The 21,339-nt window shown below is 46.6% G+C and overlaps 1 protein-coding gene across 2 annotated transcripts; it reads left to right on the forward strand.

Moving 5' to 3' along the window:
• The first annotated feature begins 1,145 nt into the window (after window positions 1-1,145).
• LOC136657022 (aldo-keto reductase family 1 member C3-like) lies at window positions 1,146-19,956 on the forward strand. 2 transcript variants are annotated; one of them, XM_066633592.1, is made up of 9 exons: window positions 1,146-1,353; window positions 4,527-4,694; window positions 5,885-6,001; window positions 9,732-9,809; window positions 10,997-11,119; window positions 12,213-12,322; window positions 14,100-14,265; window positions 18,400-18,482; window positions 19,859-19,956. In XM_066633592.1, exons 1-9 carry the CDS (start codon window positions 1,267-1,269, stop codon window positions 19,899-19,901), a joined length of 975 nt encoding a protein of 324 aa, XP_066489689.1. In that variant the 5' UTR covers window positions 1,146-1,266; the 3' UTR covers window positions 19,902-19,956. The 2 variants fall into 2 exon arrangements, with proteins under 2 accessions (XP_066489689.1, XP_066489690.1); XM_066633593.1 differs by lacking the exon at window positions 5,885-6,001.
• Window positions 19,957-21,339: the final 1,383 nt, after the last annotated feature.

The raw sequence follows: 21,339 nt of genomic DNA on the forward strand, positions 1-21,339 counted from the left end.
GCTGGATCAGACAATACTTTCACCTGTTGCTTCCACACACTTGGTGGGTCAATGAGCATGTGCCTTACTTCCCCACCTACACAGTACACCTGCCCTATCTCTGATTTCACCAACCATGCATGTAGGGTTTATTGTCTGATATGCACTCTTATCTGCAGGTAGTCCAAAGTTCTGCATGTGAAAAACTTATCAGGAAAAGAGCATGGGGGAAAAGGTTAACCCTCTCCAGTGCCATCACCCCTTCCCCATTGGTGCTTTCTACCAATGTGAAATGAGAAGAGCCCCGCTGGATCAGGCCAAAGGCCCATCTAGTCCAGCTTCCTGTATCCCACCAAATGCCTCATGGAGCACACAGGACATCAAGATACCTGCATCCTATTGCCACTCCCTTGCACCTGGCATTCTGAGGTAGCCTACTTCTAAAACCAGGAGGTTGTGTGTAGCCATCAGAGCTTGTAATGTGTGATGGACTTTTCTTCCAGAAAACTTTCCAATCCCCCTTTAAAGGCATCCAGGCCAGATACCATCACCACATCCTGTGGCAAGGAGTTCCACAGATTGATTACACACTGGGTAAAGAAATACCCAAAGAAAGAGATGGGAGACCAGGCCACAGAGTGTTGTCCTCTGTGTTTTTCTAGACTGCCTCCTTCACAACAACTGACGTGGTTCCTCTGGGATCTGCACCCAAATACAGAATGTACTTGCTGTATGGTTTTTGCTGCTACTTGCCAAATTATTTCAGTAAGGACTTTTGTAATCCAATCCTCCAGCAAAGCCCCAAGAGTCTGGGATCTAATTACAGTAATATAGTTCCTACTTTTTTTTGTTTGGTTTTTGGTTTCTTGCCCCTTTGGCATTCAGAAAGCTCAGCTTCACTGGATTAATGCCTGCCTGAACATATTTTTATTTTATTTTGGTTTTGTATTTTCTGTGTTGAATGAGAGCCTGAAGAGAGAGTGAATAATTTGCAAGCTTGCTTCTAGTATGTCAAGCATTTGTTAGTTCAATATATAGTCTTGCTTGGGCTAAGTCAGAGACTGGACTCACACTGGTAGTGTTGCATAATGTTGATAATGTTCTGGCACGAGATATGCTATTTCCCCGCCTACATGTTTTTTTTTTTTCTGGAATGAAAGTGTAGCCATTCCTCGCTCACGCTCACTAACACGCTCAAATGCTGGTTCTTCTCTCTGGAGCAGCTACTTTCACAGGACCTTGTCCAAGTTTCAGCCTCTACTGAGCAATCCTTTAAACTTGAAAGAGATGGCATTTGGCAAAGATCACGTCCTTACAATGAATGATGGAAATAAAATTCCAGTACTTGGATTTGGTACCTATTGCGGTGATTCTGTAAGTAAGATTCTCGCTGTTGTTAACTATATGCATTGCTAGAAAAATGCCCACCATTATGAAGGATTGTAGTGTGTGTGTGTGTGTGTGTGTTTTGGGGAGGGGATGCTTAAATATCACAAAGGAGGTCTTACACCCACCCCAGGCCAATCATTAACTAGTAGAACATAAGAAGCCACTTTCTACTCAATCAAGCCACATACCGTAGATACTCGTCTATAGTGTATGAGCCACAGTTGCTAAGCATCCAAAATATTAGGCAGCATTCCATAAATTTATAAAGCTGGGGGGAGGGGTGAAACAGAGCAGGCTACTGTTTACATGTCCCTCTCCCCTACTTGATCTGTGGCTTCAGACTTTTTTTCTCCCTCTCACCACCCCAAGATAGCACTTCTAAAGTGTAATTAGTCTCTCACATACATTTCTGATCCTGTTTTATTTTAACAAGAAACACGTTCCTCAACAGTGTTCCAACCTTTGAACCAACATGTCTGATGCACTGGGCAGTGTGTTGCTTATAAATGCTTTAGAGCCCAATCCTGTGCCGTAAGGCACATTCGTGGGGCTCACTGCTGGGCTCCCGCACATGCTAGCCCAGCGCAGCCGGTGCTGGGCTAGCGCCAGGCGGTTGCCCAGCTCCCGCGGCTTGGCAGTCTCCCGGTCTGCCAAGCTGCAGAACAGTAGGTGGGGCAGGGCGGGGTGGGGGCAGGGAGGAGGCGTTCCAGGGAGGGGGGAGGCTAGCAGGGGGCGGAGAGAGGGTGGAAGGAGTCGTGCCGGGTGGGTGGGCGGGAGGAGGATATCCACAGGATCCAGGGCGCTCGTGTAGGGCTGTGCGCGGGGCTGCTTACCTTACTCGGGGAAGGGGGCAAATGTCCCCTTCTCCTGAGGCACCTCCTGTGGTAGCACGGGAGGTGCTGGATTTGGCGGCAGCCCTCCTCAGTGCCTCCGAGCCTGGGCACCCCAGGCAGCTCAGGATTGGGCTGCCCATTGCTGTAGAGATTAGAGGAAAGTGATACTCTAGGCATGGAAAGAAAGGGCTCCAAGCCAAATGGATACTCTAAGCACTTCCTTAGAGCTGTTGTGCTTGGCTTTTTCTAAGTGTGACCTGGGGATGGGGTGTGACGCAGAGTGGTGAGAAGGAACCTTCAATCTTTGTCCCTACCTCACCCAATATAACCTGCAGGCATATCTACTTGTGGCTGGGTTTTGCTCTTGGAGGAAAGTTTTCTCTCTCTCTCTCCCCTCCCTCCCCCCCACTTCACAATTGGGGGCAGCTTGCCCTTCACTGCCCACAAATACCAAAAGATCTTAAAACAAGAACTAGAGAATGACTCTTTCCTCTTAGGATGTTCTCGTTGCACTGGGAACTAAGAAGAAGCTGAACTCGATGATCACTCTGAATGGTGCAGATGCAGTGGTGATGGAGAAATGTATTCCTGTGCCACCGTCACTGCCAGAGCATGGGCTCTAATGTGTAAACTGTTGGATTTGTTGCAAGTATTCTGCTGTTTGTGCTGTAGCGGTTGCCCCAACTGTTTCATTGCCCCCAATTCCTAGAAAACCAGATGCCGTATTTGGTCTCCCGTATAAGAGGGCCCATCTTCAATATAAACACTGTCACTGCCAGTATTCCCTGTAAAAATTACAGGGACTGCATGGAGCCCTATCTTTGCTGTGCAGTTAACATTTATTTATTTAGCATATGGCATATAAAACTAGATCAAATATCAATGTCCAGTTTATCCAGCCATTCAAGGACAGAGTTACCTTCGTTGAAAAAGTCAGACCATGGGCCAGTATACGCCCTCAGTTTGCAGCCAGACACAGTGTGGTATATAGTTTGGCGGGGGAACCCGCAATCACACTGTGGGGTAGATACTAACCCCTATTTAAACACTGAATCCTGACAAACCCCATGTAAGGTACAAATGTAAGGTGCAAGTCGAAACCTGGCACCTTAAGTGTAGGATCATCTATATATCTACCTGTTTCTGGGCATTCGTCTGCCCATTTGACTTTCCACTGGGCACTGATGATGAAATTATTATGCAGATATTGTGCAAGTGCCAGAGAAGCCTTCCTGGATTTAAGCCTACCAATTGATAGATGAGGGAGATCGGCATGCACTGGTAAAAGTTGGTGGTTGGTGATTTTTCTAAATCAGGTGCTTCACTAAAGCAACTGACAATCGCTGAAAAACTCTTCCAGCTTCTGCGCCTCTGTTTTTAGGGCAAATGTCTAGGCATTGAGACAGGCCTATAGTGGCCAAAAGAACCATGTAATTGCATAGATGTCTCCTAGGATTAATAATGTAGATATCCAACACCAGTTCTGGGACTGCCTCCATCAGCTCAATCAGGAAATCTGTTACACTATAATCCAAAACTACATTGGGTGAGAGAATGTCCAATGTGCTGCAAGTCAAGAAAAAGATCTGCGTTTCAATGTACTGAAGAGTTTAAAGTAATTATTTCCTATAAAAAGTAGGCTAGTCTCATTTGAATGCTTTTGATGTATGATTGATGAGGGACTTAAAAATACTCATTTAGTATTTCCTCAACCCAGCCATGCTGCTGTTGTGCAGCCTGTCACCTAAAAGGACACAGTCCTTTCCTGGCACATAGTCAGAGTAAATACAAAATAGTCAACAGTCACATACTTCATCTTTGGTATTTACTTTATAGTTACTGATTAGCAAAGCTGAAGGAAAGGAAAGCAACTTTTCTATATTTGGGGTCTTGCTTACGACCCAAATTCTGCTGACTTAAAATATCACTTTGTCATTTTCATCCTGACATTCTGAAATTAAAATATTGCTTATTGACTTCCATGCTGGCAGTTTCATCTGTGGCTGTGCCAATGAAAAGGAACTAACAGTGCAATCCTAACTTGTGCTGGAACAGGCAGGCCAGCGGGCCTGCGCTGTATCCAGTGCATGTTTGGAGCTGACTTTGGCCCGTTCTGAGGCAAGGGAAAATTATTCTCCTTACCCTGTGTTACACTGCAACAGCCCCAAGGGATCTGCGCCACTTAAAGAGCTGGCACAAAGAGCTGCCCCGGGCTACCTGGGAACACACCCTGCCTTCCACTTCCAGCTCGCCTGCCCACAGGACCACCTGCCGCCTGCCCTCCCTGGCATATTGACTGGCATTTTTTACCTTTTTAACTTGCAGGATCAGAAAAAGATGTGTGAAGAGGCTACAAAAATAGCCCTGGAGGTTGGCTTCCGCCACATTGATGGTGCATATGTATATGAAACTGAGGAGCAGGTTGGACGAGCTGTCCATGCAAAAATTGCTGATGGAACCCTGAAAAGGGAAGATGTTTTCTACACTGGAAAGGTAAATTAATTTGAATGTTCTTAATGCAACTGGATTTTATAATTTATTTTTAATTATTATTTCTGATTTGTACCGTGTCTTTAGGGTACATGGCACTTTAGAATAAAAATGCAGATAGGTCCCTACTTTGGGAACGCCTAATCTACCACAGACATGAGGGAGACTACAGAAGAAGGGGACGAGAGAGGTGCCAGGGCAGATGGGGGAAAATAGGCAGTTATTTCAGGTATATATGTTCAGACTATGGCCCAGGCCTTCTGCTGATGGAACTTGCATTCTGTCAGTGGGCAGACTGGGCCGCTAGCATGGAGCTGCAGTGACAGCTTCTGAACGGCTAGTGAATGGCTGGTGACCCACATACACACCGCCAGTGCGCCAAGCTACTTCCAGTCAAAGTTTTTCACTTATCTCCAGTTTACCTTCTGGTGCCACCCCCCACTTTGTTGGTGTGGCTGCTTGCTATGCTGTGGCAGGGATAGGATGGGGGCATTACTTGCATTAAAGTTGAGGGGCTAAGGAGTAGTGCCAAAGACTTCATGGAAAAGGTGGGTTTTGAGGAGGGATTTGAAGGAAAGACGAGAGAGGGGATCCTTCAGGTGATCGGGAAGGGAATTCCAGGCATCAGGGGTAGCAAGAGAAAGGAGCAGAGCCTTTGAGAAGCAGGGGAACTTCAGACGGATGGGGCGGTGGACCTAGAGGTATGAAGGTCACAGGTAGGAGCATAGCAGAATGTGAGAGCAGATAAGTAAGGAGAGACAAGGCCAAGCAGAGGTCTGAAGGTAAGACTCGGGTGCTTGTGCGGGATCCAGGAGTGGAAAGGAAGTTATCAAACAGGCAACAATTTGTCCAGGAAGAGGAAGGTCGGGGTCAGTGGCGGCTGTTTAAGTGGTGGGAAGCCAACTGTTTTGTTCTGTGGTGTCATCCATTGTTACCACCCTGCCCGTACCAGAACTGGAGGAAAGACCAGTGTGGGTAAAGGCCTGACTGACACATACAATCGCAATTAAAATACCAGCCCACTGCAACTTGCTGTGCTAATCAAGTGTTTACTCAACAAAATATTACTCTACTGCAATTTTGGAGTGCACGGGGAATCCTGCCTCATCACAGGGCAGAACCGAATGGCCCCCTTGAAGCCTGTAAAACTCTATGTTTGTGAGAAAACATAAACACGTGTGAATTGTTGACAGCTTTGGAGTACCTTCCACCATCCTGAGCTCGTCCGCACGTGCTTAGAACAATCCCTGAAGAAACTCCAGTTTGACTATATGGATCTGTTCCTCATCCACAACCCTTATTCTCTAAAGGTAAATGTTTCTTGATGCTGTTATGCAAGTGCTAGCAAAATATTGTAGTGGACCAAAACAGACAAGGTGTTACATAGGAAAAGCCCCAGTGGGATTCTACACTGAAAACATCTATTGGTTTGCTTGTCATGGCTTCTCAGAAGGGATTGTGGGAACTGCAGACTGGTAGAGAGTCGGAAAGTGAAGAAGCTTTGCCCTGTCACAGTTCCCAGAGTTCCCTACGAGAAGAAATGATTGTCAAGCCAAACAGGGACATATGAAGCTGCCTCCAATTGAATCGGATCATTGGTCCAGATAGCTCAGCTCCATTTTTGCTGCCTGGCAGCAGCTCTCCCATGTCTCCAACAAGAGTCTCTCCTAACCTGGAATGCCAGGGCTTGGAACTGGGCTTTCTACACCTAAAGCATGTGCCCTACCACTGAGCTATGGCCCCTTTCCATTGGCTGAGGGAAATACTCTTTGGTTGTGACCTTTTCCCATTTCTCTTTGGAAATTTACATTACTTTTTTCTAAATTGGAAAAAATACAATATCAGTTATAGATTGTGTGAGTATATGTGCTTTCTATGATTGGATTCAGTAGTATATGTGGACTGGCACCAGGTTGTGCAGCCAACCATTCTGTCCTCAATCAGGCCTGGAACTTTGGGATAGAGCAAGGGTGTCCAAAGATTTTGGCAGGAGGGCCACATCGTCTCTCTGACACTGTGTTGGGGGCCGGGAGGAAAAAAGAATTAATTTACATTTAAAATTTGAATAAATTTACATATGTTTACATAAATGTATATATTAATGATGAACTTCTATTAATGAATGAAGGTCTTGTAATAGCTCAAGGCCTATAAAAGGCCTTGCACAAAGCAATACTGGCCTTTCCTTTGCTGCCGCTACTGCATCACAGATGTGAAACAGCAAGCAGTGGAGGGAGCCCTCATCCCACAGCTCCTGCGAGAGGTCAAACAGTCGCCCTCATGCTGAGAGCAGTTGCGTCAGGCCAGTATGGGCTCCAGCAAATCTCTGGAGGGCCAGAGACACATTGGAGACCGGGGGCTCCCTGAGGGCTGCATTGGGAGTCCTTGAGGGCCGCAAGTGGCCCCAGGGCCGGGGTTTGGGCACCCCTGGGATAGAGAAAGGAAAAAAGGGGTAACAGAGATGAGGGTGCACTGTAGATAGACAAATTGGGGGGGGCAGAAACTGAGACGGGGCTACAGACTTGTGGCCAGAGCAAAGGAAATGTGCACTGTGGGGTACAGAAAGAAAAAGGGGCTTACCAGAAAATGGTTTAAAAGAAAATACTGATTTTGACATTGTAACTAAGATTTTTTTTTTAATAAAGTAGGAGTGTTGTCCTTTTGGATGAATAAAAATGTACAAGTGGTCTGTACTGTGATTTGGGATGTCATCCTGTCTCAGTCCCACGATGCTTTCTCTCGTTCCATCACTATTGGGAGGGCTAAACTAAAGAACTCATCTATTCTAAAGAAGTCATCTATTTTGTGATTGGGGCCTATGTGGTTGGTTTATTGAACATAAATCAGAGGGGGGTGTTTGTTTTGGATTTGGACCATGGCAGTGGCCAACCTTAAGCCTTTGCACTCACAGTGGTTCTGTTCTAGCTTGGCCTGTCCCCCCACTGTGAATGCTATTTCCCCTAGGACAGGGGTCGGCAACCTGCTGCTCTAGAGCCACATGTGGCTCTTTCAGCTGTCTGCTGCGGCTCCTCCCGGTGAGAGTGGCAAAGGGGGTAACAGGAGGCACCTGTGTTGGGAGGGCAGGCTGCTTCCCTCCACCCCCTGAGCTCACTGCCCTCCTCTCCCTTCACCCCCACCTGCCCCCCATTGGTTTCTCTTTTCAATTTTGCCTGCTCTGCAGGCTTAAGGTCCCTGTTTTTCCCTTCCCCAACTCTCCAGCAGGCTCAGCCAATCAGCATCCAGCAGGCTCCTGGGTTTATCTGTTGGAATGGCTCAGGGCCCTTCACTGGCTGACCACCAGTCAATCCTGAGCCGCCTTCCTCCTCAGCCATGGGAGCTCTTGCAGCCTGCCTTTCCCTGAGCAGGTCCCCACTCAGTGCAAGGAGAGGCTTTTCCTCCACAGCAGGAGACATCCTGCGTGTCTACTCAATTGTAAGCCCCATTACAGAGGATGAAGCTTACTCCCAGGAAAGGGTGCCTGGGATGGCAGCCTTGAAGCCTGCTCAAGGCCAAGCGCAAGGACGGGTGAGTGGGAGCCCGAACAGGTCTGTTCCAGAGTAAGCCCCGATGTAGTCCCTGGACTACTCCCAGGAAGGTGTGGAGGGCTGTATCCTCAGCCTCCTCTTGTGCAGGTCTACTCACAAGTAAGCCCCGCTGTAGTCAGTGGGGCTTCCTCCCAGGAAGGTGTGGAGGGCTGTAGCTTCAGCCCCCTCCTATGCAGGTCTACTCACAAGTAGTCAGTGAGGCTTCCTCCCATTAAAGTGTGGAGAGGACTGCAGCCTGAGAGCTCCAACCAACTTGTCTGCTCAGAAGTCCCATTGTAGTCAATGGGGCTTACTCCCAGGATAGTGTGGAGAGGGTTGCAGCCTGAGTGAGGGAGGGAGGGTGGGCAGGGCAGGGCAGGGCAGGGCAGAAGCTGGCCTGTGGCTGCCCCCCCACCTTCCGCCCCCCAGCTCTGGCTTCTTCTCTTCCCCACCTCTGGAGTCTGTGTCCTTTTTTCCTTCCAGCAGGGTGCCTCTGGAAGGTGGGGGGAGTTCTTTAGTATCCATGTAAGATAAGCAGATGTCATAACTGCCATATGTATTGGAATCCTGGAAGATCTGGTGAGGAGGTAGATGTGGTGTCAGCAGTGGCCCCTTTAAGGGTAAGGCCTGGGCATCCAGCAGAGTGTGCTGCACAGCTGCAGCCACTTGAAGGCAATAGGGCCCTCAGGGATATAAGGAGCACCTGAGGAAGGGGGTGTGGGTTGTAGAAGGAGTGCAGGTTGGAGAGGAGGCTGGCTGGCTTGGCTTATTGACTTTGACTTGGATACTCTGACTGATTTGGCTGACTGACTTTGGAATCTGATCTTGGACTGTGACTTGGCTTATTAACTTTGGACTTTGCCCTGGATGCTCTGACTGACTTTGTGACTAATGGACTGCTGGAGACACTGGAGTTTGGTGTGTGGCTGCTGTGCCCAAGACCTGCTGAGGACCCAGGGTCTGCTGTAGTGGCAGGAGGCTACTGGCAGGAGAGAGGACCTCTGCAGGTTGAACAGGCGAGCTACCCTGGAGGTGGGGTCCAGCAGGACTGCAGGGCAGAACTAGGATAATTTGTTGGGGGAAAGAAGGGGAGCTAATTTGCTTAAAGGGGGCCTAATTCTCCAGGCAGAGAATGGCCTTGGTATCAGGCAAAACACCATAGAGGACCAGGCGTCTGAAAACACAGGACAAGAATGTATGACAAAGCTAACTAAAAGTTACAAGAGGGGGCTACATTATAAAAATGGGACCTATAAGAGCATAGAGGTGAAAAAAAAACTATATATGTAGTATTATCTTCATTTTAGTTGTCAACAGGGTTTTGTGGCTCCTGAGGTTTTTTTTCTTCTGGAAAATGGGTCCAAATGGCTCTTTGAGTGTTTAAGGTTGCCGACCCCTGCCCTAGGAGAAAAGCTCCCATTGTTTTATTGGGTACTAGGTACTGAAGGGGTAAGTAGTCAGAGATAACTTGTACAGCACATTTAGGTCTAAGCTTCATTTCCCTTTTCCTTTCCAGCCTGGAGCAGATTTATTACCTTTTGGGGAAGATAAAAAATTAATTTTTGACAATGTCGATCTTCGTCAAACATGGGAAGTAAGTACTTGGAAGCTGTGAGATCCACACCTTGAGGAGGCCCCTCCAATTTATCATAGCCCATGCTTGGAACACCAATCCTTGCTATTGTCAGTGGAAAACCCCTCATTTGCATGGCCTTGGACCTGTCAGTAAATCTCATTTTTCTCTTCCAGTCTGCAAACTGGAAACATTAGCCCTACAGGGTTGTTACAAGGATGAGTGAAATAAGGATTAAGATTCAGTACTCAATATACTGCAAGTGTTCTGTAAAAGTTTGTTTTTAAGAACAATGTTTGCTTGGTAACAGTTTTAAGCTAGAAATATGTACAGAGCAGGAAATTCCTGGATGGCCTGCTGGGACACCTCAGTGCTCTGCAAAAAATACTTTCATTCAAAAGACCCCTATGAGCAGAAAATATGCAGGCACAGAAGAGGCTGCCTGCTACATCTCTGTCTCGGGGTGGACTTGCCCAAAGCAATAGAGTTGGCCGTTGTCGGCCTTGCCCCTGTCTAGAGCAGCAAACCCCAAACACGCGATTGCTGCGTAGCATGAAAACGGTCCCCAGTTAGACCAGTGCTTATTGCTCCACCATGCAGCTCCCCAAAAGCCCCTTTGACCACCGTTGCACGACGCTCTGGGTAGTCATGTCTGTAGCCCACTGTCCCATCCGGCTTTTTCTTGGATTTCTGGCAGATGCGACTGCAGAGGCAGTCGCGCAATAGTGGTCAGAGGGACTTCTAGTGAGCGGTGCATTGGAACAATAAGCACTGCTCACAGTGGGGAGGGAATCAGCGTTGCCCTGAATGCTGGTCTAGAGCAGCCATTTTCAACCACTGTGCCGTGGCACACTAGTGTGCCGCGAGTGGTCCACAGGTGTGCCCCAGGAATTTGGGGGAAGATCATTTATTCGTAGGGTCAATGGGGATGTGAGCCCCCCACTGGCAGCATGGTGTGCCTTGTCAATTGTCAAAAACCTGATAGTATGCCTTGACAATTCTAGTGCCTTGTCAGTGTGGCACGAGATGAAAAAGGTTGAAAATCACTGGTCTAGAGGATGCCCTTGCCCCACAGAGATTAATCTGTCTGGCTTGTTGAAAGGCTAGGCCATAGATGGTATGGAATGAGACATTCCTACTAGAAGTCACACTTGCACGCGTGTCTTCCATTCTAAGGGTTACAATACATGCCATGTTTTCTTTCTCAGGCAATGGAGGCATGCAAAGATGCAGGCTTGGTCAAATCTATTGGAGTGTCCAATTTCAACCTGAAGCTGATGGAAATGATCCTGAACAAGCCAGGACTGAAATACAAGCCTGTCATAAACCAGGTGAAACCTGCCTGCCTTTTATGGATTTTTGTTCCTTGCAAACTGCTGCTGAAAGTTCTTTATTTCAGGTCTGGATGGTTGGCTTAGCAGGAAGGTCAATGCCAGGCAGAAGTTGCTTGAAGTTGGAAGCAGGCAAAGGGCAACAGTAGGACGGTCTGTTCAATAGTTACCATGTCCTTAGTCGGTCATGTAAACCAAATTCAGACTTGAGTTGCACACATGTTACTGGTTGGAACCAAACAGTCCAATCCTTTGCGAATGCTCCATGGCGGAACGCGTGTTCTGCCAGCACTGGCTGCTGAAAAGCAGCTGTAAAGCACAGTCTGGCAATGTGCCAAGTAGTGAACTGCCAGCGCCTTCCTGTGTGCATCTCCAGACCACTGGCCACCCACTAGAGCAGGTATGCTAGCAGGGGAGGTGAGATGGGGATGGGAGAGGGCAGAACTGAGTGGGGAGGGGGTAAAATTTTGGGGGAGGAGGAGGAATGGGGCAGGGAGGCTGCGGAGGGGTGGCTCTGGTGGCGATGGCGCTTGCCAGATCTCATCCCCTCCAGCAGCAGTCCCTTTTCTCTCCTCGGACTTGTGCCAGCAAAGTCGCTGGTGCAGGTCTGAGGAGACCCATTGTGGTGCAAGAGGCTTAGGGTCCTCCAAAGCCCCCCACTTCACCCCTCCCCCCTGCATGATACAGCACATGCTTTTTCAGCACAGCTGCACCAGCGGGGGGGGGGGAGGACTGAACTGAGCGTGAGTTAATCGGGAACAAGCAATCCTGTAATACAGGTTGTTTGATCATGTCATGTGGGTATGTTGTACCAGAGCTCTCCAGTGCACTTACACAATGGTTTTCTGAAGGTGTGCAAAGATACCTTGTGATGAGTCAGACCATTGGTCTCTCTTGCTCAGTATTTAAGATGGTAATTTGAATACATAATCCTCCCGCCACAAACATTAAAAAGTGTAACTTTGTTGAATGCCTTAACACCTGGCAATGTGGTTGTGTGTTTTTCTTTGTATCCTGTTGAGGTACCTGTCTTGTATTCTTATTCAAACCATCTGAAGTTGTTGGTTTGTGTTGGGGGCTGGGAATGCTGCAGGTTGAATGCCACATTTATCAGAACCAGAGCAAGATGCTGAACTTCTGCAAATCCAACAACATCCTCCTTGAAGCATACAGTGTCCTGGGAACCCAGAGGGACAAAAGATGGTAAGAGAAGAAGCCAGATGGTTGCAAAGCCAGCCTGCCCATGATGAGAGTCTTGCACTGAGGGGCGAGTTCAAAGGCAGCAGCAAATGCGTCAGAGGTGTCCCACCACATCCCAAATCTTCTCACTGCCTCCCTCTGGCCCTCCAACTGATAGAGCTACTTCAGTCAGTGCTCCGTTCCCCTTCCCGCTAACTTGAGAGGATTAGGCAAGCTACAGTACACTTCTTCCTCCAGTGCTGCTGGAGGGACGGGGAGAAGAAAAAGTTGCTCTTACCACCTTCTTGGTTTCCCCATGGAACCAGCTGCTGTGGAAAGCAACCAAGTGGTTAAGTAAAAGTGGGGAGCCAAGCTTCTTACCTGACCTGGAGCGCCAGATCACCATCTTGTCCTTCCATAAAGAGAAAGAACAGAGCATGCTAGGAGCATTCCCAGTGTGCTCTCCTCTCACTGTTTCTTTTAAACAGGAAGGGTGCTTCCTCTGACAGGAGGGGCTTCCAGTGCTGAGGTGCCACTAAAGAGAAGACCCTGCCCTTTGTGGCTGTTGTTCCTTGCCACTGTACCACCTAGAGAGGTGCCTGGAGGTACCCCCTGGACCCCCTGCCAAGTATACCACAGGCTGTCAACCTGGCATAAATCAGGGTCAGTACACACAATAGGGCCCCCTCTGGTTAACATAGAGGATGAGCTGGTTGGTACAGAAGAAGACAGTCCTTTAGATACCTCAGTCCCAAATATAAATGGCTTTAAAGGTCCAGACTGGCACCTTGAATTGAAACAAACTGGCATCTGGTGTAGCTGCTAGAATCAAACTGCTGAGTCGAGGCCATTACACAGAATGACACATTCTGCACCAGCTGCAGTTTCCAAACAGCCTTCAAGGGAAGCTTGAAGTTGGGCCTTGAAATAATCCAAGCATGGATCTATGTGGTTAATTCAAGTCAAGTTTGGCTGCAGCTGGTGCAACAGCCTTAGCTAGACAAATGAAGCCCCAGCAATCACTGCCTCCTGACAACAGAGGAAGAGATAAAACTCTCCCTGCAGTTTTATTTATTTATTTATTTATTCGATTTATATTCCGCTTTTCTCCCGAAGGGCACCGGAGGCGGCTGTGTTATGTGGATGTTAAATAGTATAGAGGACAGAATGTAACCCTGGGGCATCCTGCATGACAAAGCCAGGGTCAGTGGTGACCCTGAGTAGCACTGATCATCAGCCAGGAAGGACAGAAGCCACTGTAAAGCCCCAGACTTGCCTAACCCAGAAGGACACCATGGTTGGTGGTTTCAAAAGCTGCTCAGAGGTTCAGCAGGGTGAACAATGACATTCTCCCCCTGCCTAGTCCTCAGCAGAGACCATCCAACAGGGCAACCAAGCCTGCTTCCATTCATTTTGCACCATTTTGACCCCAATTAGCAATTCAATTCAAAATCCACAGGCTGTCTTGATGCATTGGGCAAATACTGCATTAATTTAGGTGATCTTTTTTTTTCATATCCCAGAAATGCTTCCAAGCCCCAGCCTTGCCTACCAACCTAGAAGGACACTGTGGTTGGGACAAGGACCTGCTCCTCTCGTCTAGTCCTCAGTGCAGACCGTTCACCAGGGCAGCCAAGCCTGCTTCCATCCATTGTGCACCGTGCACAGTGACCCCAATTAGCAATTCAATTCAAAATCCACAGGCTGTCTTGATGCATTGGGCAAACACTGTGTTAATTTGGGTTTTGTTTTTTTTTAATATCCCAGAAATGCTTCCTCTTTCTATGTGACTCTTTTACAGGATAGACCAAAATAGTCCTGTTTTGCTTGAAGACCCTGTGTTGGTTGCTATTGCCAAGAAGTACAAGCAAACTCCAGCTCTCGTGGCTCTGCGCCACCAGTTGCAGCGTGGCCTGGTGGTCCTTGTGAAGTCCTTCACCAAAAAGCGAATAGAAGAAAACATGCAGGTAAAGGCAATGAACAGAGAACAGGGCAGCTATGTCTGTTCCAATGGCTTCAACCCCAGAAGGTGTACCGGGATTTATTAATCATCAGGTGGTGAGTCATTGTGCAGAATGAGATGGTAGAATTATACACTGTACCGTTTCAGACTATGGATGGGAGGGTTTGTATTTTTGAGTCCACCCAATTCGAAAAGCTCCTGCATATAGCAAACTAGCATAACAGGCAGATGTGCTTCTAAATGCTTCTATCATTTTTCCTTGTTTGCTACATTTTTGTAAGGCAGCTGTGATTAATTCCGTTTTCCCCCTAATTATTTTGCCCTTTTTGCCTTATTTTTTGATACTTCCCAGGAGCTCCTGTGCAGGTTCAGCAGCCTTTATCTGTTTGAAATGCCATTGTCCTCCAACTTGCACAAGTACATCTGCAAAAGGGATCTGAAGGCCTTAGGAGTGGACCTCAACAAGTGGGAAACCCTGGCCTCTGAGCAGCCCACTTGGAGGCAGGCTGTGCAGCATGGCCTTTCCCAGTTTGAAGAGACACTTGGCCAACAGTCTGAGGCAAAGAGGCAAAGAAGGAAGGCCCATAGCCAGGGAGACAGACCAGGGACAGACTGCACTTGCTCCCAGTGTGGAAGGGATTGTCACTCCCGAATTGGCCTTTTCAGCCACACTAGACACTGTTCCAAAACCACCTTTCAGAGCGCGATACCATAGTCTCTCTGTTGCACGGTGTCTTTAGGGTTCAAAACAAACTCAGCAGACTGAAATTGTGGTGATTTCCAAGTCCTTATTCATTGCCAGCAATGGGCTTCTCTCGGTGGTTCAAAATGGGGAACACAGAGAGCTGTGGTCTCTCAGTGTCCCAGAGAAAAAGCAACATTCCCTTCTGGGTGTGACCATATATACCTGTAGGTTCTTTGTCTCGAGAAAACTCCAATCATATTTGTTAGACCCTATGATATCGGATATGGGGATTTTCATTGGCTATTGCCATATCTGGAGCATACATTAAATATCTCAGGTTACTGTATTCGCCATTTTGGAGAACTCCTCCCCTTTCTGTAATGTCAATACTATTTCAAAAGGGGGCAGTGTGCCTCTATCTTAATTTTCCTAATTGTTCCTGTTTCTCTAATTATGCTCTTATTTTAATGGTGTTTATACTTATTTTAACCACCAATTTATTCTCTCTTCTAATCTAATTTTAATTATTTTGTAACTTTTTCCTACAAGAAGTTATATAGAAATTTCTGATTCCTATAAAATCTCTTCTCTAAGTTGCATTTTCAAGAGAAATCTCTACCTGGAGGCCTCTTTATCCCACATTCCTGAGGCTTCCTTATTGGATTCTGCCAATTTGATATGTAGTCTTCACTAGTTTCATATCTGTTCTGTCAACTTTGAGTTTGAACAGACTCCCTGTTAATGAGTCTGTGCCTACCAAGATTAATTATTCTTACTACTAGAAATATTCTTAAATTCGCTATCTATTCTGGCGCCTAGGAAAGTCTGGGCATTTTAGTTAGTTGTCAAATTTGAAATATTCCTGCTTAGATAAGAATTCCACATTCCACATTAGCTGTACTGCCTTTATTTTGCAAGCCTCACTCTAAGGCAGACTTAAATCCTTTTAACTTTGTTTTCCCTTATTAATTTAACTAATATTCAGCAAAGAATATACTTGCTAACTTCTGAGTTTACAAACAAAACATTCTATGTGCTACTCTTTCTTTTAAATGACTTTAGAACAGCTTTTATAGTCCCTATTTGGTGCTGGAGCGTCTGAATCACTGTTCAGAAGCTGCATTTTCACTTGTTGATTTCATGTGGCTTCTGTTGACCTCTAATCTCTTCTACTAATTATTTTACAACTTTTACCCAAACAAAACACTTCTGCTGATAGCAGAATCTGTCACTCTCTATCTACTGTTATTGCTCTGGCTAATCTTGCTACCGTCTTAGAGATCATAAAAGGCTCCCTCTTGTCTAAATGTAAGCTTTTCTTCTGCAGCCTAACTCTTAGATGTTACACTGCTTCTCTGTAAATACATTATTTTAAACTTTATTTTGGTTTAACAATGTCTTTTGGTTTTTTAAAGTAATCCAATATGCTCTTCTGTGTGTGTTTTTCCTTTCACTGCTTAATACTGTCTTAGAATTGCAAATGAAGAGGGGGGGATTCTTTGAAGCTTCAGCTTGAATCTATAAATCTTACCTAGTTAGCCTGACAACAAATTGCTATTATCTTGATTGTGTCAAATTGGTTTATTGCTTAAGCAATTAACTACCTCTGTTTATCTATCTGGGACCTCTCTGTGTTAGGCTAGCTCTGACTCTGAAGGGTGACACAGAGTTCATTTGATATTCCCTATATTCTCTATTTCCAAACTAATATTCATTTATTCCCTAAATTATTTACTAACTTATTTACCCATTTCCTTTACTTATTATACTTCTCATTTAATTTTTGTTCTTATAAAAGACCAATTAGGGGAAGTATCCTTGATTCCTTCCTAACAGACTTTTCCTTGAGGACTCCCAGCTTGTAGTCCTTCCTCTAAGGCTTCTGGGTAAAATGGATCTAAACTCTTCTTAGCAACTGTGCTTGTGAACATGCTAACATACATATTTCTCTCTGACATAACATAACATTTGATTCATATAAATTCTGATATCCCAAATGCTCTCTCTCATGAGTCTTCTTTGTGAGATGTATTTGCAACTAAAATATTTTGGTTCAGCATAATGGCTACATACAACTTGTAACTTCCAGGGCCTTCCCTCATCTCGAGACTGAAGGTTGCCAACATGTCCTCCAACTACATGTAGAGGTGAAATTGCCTGAATGCAGAAGCTATTCAGCCTAGATAACCTGCCTCTGCCATTGAGCAGGCAAATCTAAAGGAGTGGGGTGGAGTGGGGGGGGGGAGGTATTTCTGTGGGCATTGGTCTTGAGCAGCATCCTAGCTTCATCTGCTGGGTGTTAATGGTTACTGCATCCATTTGATCAACAAAGTCCCACTTCACTCAAGTAACTTGATTACATTATCAATCTATGGCTTTTTAACCCCAAGCACACAGGCAACCTGATGTATTCTGCCATGGAGACCTAATGCTGGTACATGGAATCACATCCACTGATTCTCCAGTTAGGTTTAGGAGGAGACAAGGATTCCTTGGTCAAATGCAAGTGCTAGGGCTGTTTCTAGCGAGAGGCAATCAGGAAATTAATTAATTTTGTTTGGTTTGCCAACTTTACTCCCCTGTTGAGCTACTGTTCCAGTAAAGGGAGAACGGGGAGCAGGAAGGGGTGCGTGTGCACTAACCACTAGGAACTACTCTTCTTGGTCAGCCTGCTTTCTTCCCAGGTCTTATTCTTTGACAAAATGGTTGGCAACCTTCAGTCTCGAAAGACTATGGTATAAGCCTACAGCACCCAGTATTCCCAGGCAGTCTCCCATCCAAGTACTAACCAGGCCTGACATTGCTTAGCTTCCAAGATCAGACAAGATTGAGCACATGCAGGGTAACAGTTGCTGCAGGATCATTCAACAATATTATCATTACCAGCCTGTCATGAATATGTACATGTTAGGCCTAGGTTAGCATGTGGAGCCTGAACCAAACTAAGTCAGTAACGGAGAAGTGGCTAGCAGTTCCTAGCTGCAAGAATGTGAGTAGATAAACAAGAATTACAACCCCTTGGGACACACCGCTTTTCACCTCTCTCCATTGTGAAAACTGCCCATTGACACCCACTCTCTGCTTCCTGGACCTCAACCAGTTCCTAATCCAGGAGAGGACCTGCCCTCTAATTCCCTGACTGTGGAGCTTCCTCAGCAGCCTTTGGTGAGGGACCGTGTCAAACGCCTTCTGAAAGTCCAGATATATAATGTCCACGGGTTCTCCCGCATCCACATGCCTGTTGACCTTTTCAAAGAATTCTAAAAGGTTCGTGAGGCAAGACTTACCCTTACAGAAGCCATGCTGATTCTCCCTCAGCAAGGCCTGTTCGTCTATGTATTTTAAGATTTTATCTTTGATGAGGCATTCCACCATCTTACCTGGAACAGACATGAAAACTGACAGTGACAACTGATAGTGACAACATAGTGACAACTGATCCTCTCCCCTCAGATGTTCAATTTCCATCTGTCCGAGGAGGACATGAAATCCCTTGACGGTCTTCACCAAAACATGAGCTACATAAAACCAGAAATGTAAGTCCTCCTAAAAAAACTGTGTAAGGTTGCTTCATGCTATAACATACTGTAAAGCAACAGGCAGAGGAAGATGCGGTCAATCATGTCTCCTCTTCATGGGTGCAGTTTTCAGCTCAATCCTATTGGACCCCACCACCCACAGAATGCACATTCCACTTGTGACAGTGGGTGCTTGACAGTAAAGTGTGGTCCAGTGGCTTTCCCATGCATTTCACCAAACAGTTGGCCACCTGCTGGAGCAAGTAACCCAGTGAGGGGAGGTGGGAGGAGGGCAGAACAGGGTGGGAGGGGTGAAACTGGGCAGGGAGGGGGGAACAGGGCTGGGAAGCTGCAGGAAAGAGTGGATCCAGTGGCAATACCACACTCCAGTTCCTATCCCCTATGTGGTTAGCCTCCCCACCCCCTTTCTCTCCTTGGACCTGCACCAGTGAAATCACTGGCACAGGTCCAAGGAGACCCATTGCAGAGTGGGAGTCTTATGGAGGGGATTTAAATCCCCTTTCCTTTCCAAAGCCTCCAGATCATCCATCCCTTCCCACCAGATACAGCACGCCTGTTTTCGGCATGGCAGCAACAGTTGGGGGGGAGGGGAGAAGAAGGATAACATTGGGCTGTCAAGGGAGAGAGGCTGGCAGTGAATTCTCCTCCTCTCTCCGTTGTCCACCATCTAAGCTGAAGCAGAGCCCACATTGTGCTACAGAGCTCCTTGCCAACAAAGAATAGCTATCAAAGGCAGTTCTTAGGCCAAAGGATTCAGACCTAAACCAAGTAGTAGTTTTCTACTTGAGGTTGAGGTTTTGTTTTGGGGCATTGTTTTTCTTTCAACACAGAGGGCATACAGCCTCCAGAACATGTGATCTTCCACCTGCAGTCTGAAGTAGTAGCCATGTGTTCTGTTACCTTACATAGATCCAGCCTCAGACATCCACTAAAATTGAGTGTTGGGAGGGTTATTACAGACAAAAGAAAATATTCCTTTACTCAGCGTGTGGTTGGTCTGTAGAACTCCTTGCCACAGGATGTGGTGATGGCATCTGGCCTGGACGCCTTTAAAAGGGGATTGGACAAGTTTCTGGTGGAAAAATCCATTACGGGTTACAAGCCATTATGTGTATGTGCAACCTCCTGATTTTAGAAATGGGTTATGTCAGAAGGCCAGATGCAAGGGAGGGCACCAGGATGAGGTCCTTGTTATCTGGTGTGCTCCCTGGGGCATTTGGTGGGCTGCTGTGAGATACAGGAAGCTGGACTAGATGGGCCTATGGCCTGATCCAGTGGGGCTGTTCTTATGTTCTTATGTAGTAATAGGCCTCACTTAGTTCCTTTCTTTTTCTGAGGTCCTTCTAAGTTTCCCCCCCCCCTTTTTCTTTTAGATTTGCTGGACACCACCTGTACTCACCACCAGAGGAAAACTGAGGATTCATGGACCTAACTTCTGAAACCTGGAGTACAATAAAGATACACAAACCTTCATCTTCTTACTGTGTGGTCCTTTTTGATTACAGTCTGATCAGCACTTAAGAGCAGAGTTTGCAAGATATTGCTGTTGATTATTGAGATGAGATCATTTTTAAGGAAGAAAACTCAGACTTGCAGGGGGTGGAACAAGGGATGTGGAATGCCCTGTTCCCAGCAGCTAGGAAAAGAACTTCTGTATCTGGTGGCTTTGGTTTGTCTTGTAGAAGTGCAATTGTATGGATAAAGTCTGTGGCCTGTGGGGCAGATTACAGAAAATCAGAAGAAAAAAAATTCTTTAGTCAATGGCTGCCTGGAGCTCTTTCTGTGGTCCAAGTGGTGTCCATCTACCAGAGAGGCAGCAAGGTGCTGTGATTCAGCAGTAGACTAGGCTGCCCCTCCCCACCACCTTTCTAGGAGGAGTTGCAACTCCTAGAGCGCTGCCTCTCTAGGGCGCCCATTTCTTCTCCTCCAATAAAGGAGGAGGGGAGGGGCAGCCTAGTCTACTGCTGAATCACAGCACCTTGCTGCCTCTCTGGTAGTGATTCTGGCTCACCCTGTCCTCCGTTGGGAGGAGGGTTTTTTTAAAGTGAAAGAAGCCAGCACTATTATCTGCACTCTGGCATTCTGACCAGGGCGGCAGCAGAATGTGCAGTCCTTATCGTATATAGGAGTTTCCAAATTTCAGCTGCTAAAGTGCACCTTAAATACTGTGTTGTACAGAGTAGTCTTGCTATGCACACTTAACAGTATCGCTCTTTAGTTTACAGGTTCACCCCGAAGTAGGTGTCTTGTGCTGCTTGATTCAGGGGACCCTGTGTGTTGTAGAGCAGGCTGAGAAAAGCTTGTCTTTCTTTCCAGGTATGGCCAAGATTTTTAAACTGTTTTGTCCACCATGCCCCTGTGGCAGTAGCGGTTTCATCAGGATGTTGAACACTTAGTGCTGCAGGTGGGGCTGGTTTTTTTGGTTTTCTAGTTGACTTTTGCAACTCTTCTTTGGGCTAATGGCAACTTCAGCAGAATTGCTAGCATTTCTGGTGGTCTGCTGCTGCCACTGGTTGCCATTTTTTCTTTAGAATGCTATAGGAAGTGACCTTCTGGTGATGAGAAGTGGCTTTGAACAAAAGAGGAAAAGCCCTGCAGCAACCTCTCAGCCAGCCATCAATGGTTATCAATGCCAACTGGTTGCGTGTTTAAAAGCAAGACTGGCTTATGAGCATTAAGCCATATTGAGGACGGCGAGTCATAGCAGCAGCTTCTAGGACAGTGGTTCTCACACATTAAGCACTGGGACCCACTTTTTAGAATGAGAATCTGTTGGGACCCACCGGAAGTGATCTCATGATCGGAAGTGACATCATCAAGCAGGAAAATTTTCAACAATCCTAGGCTGCAATCA

The sequence above is a fragment of the Tiliqua scincoides genome, chromosome 7, assembly GCF_035046505.1.
Source record: "Tiliqua scincoides isolate rTilSci1 chromosome 7, rTilSci1.hap2, whole genome shotgun sequence".
Lineage (NCBI taxonomy): Eukaryota > Metazoa > Chordata > Lepidosauria > Squamata > Scincidae > Tiliqua > Tiliqua scincoides.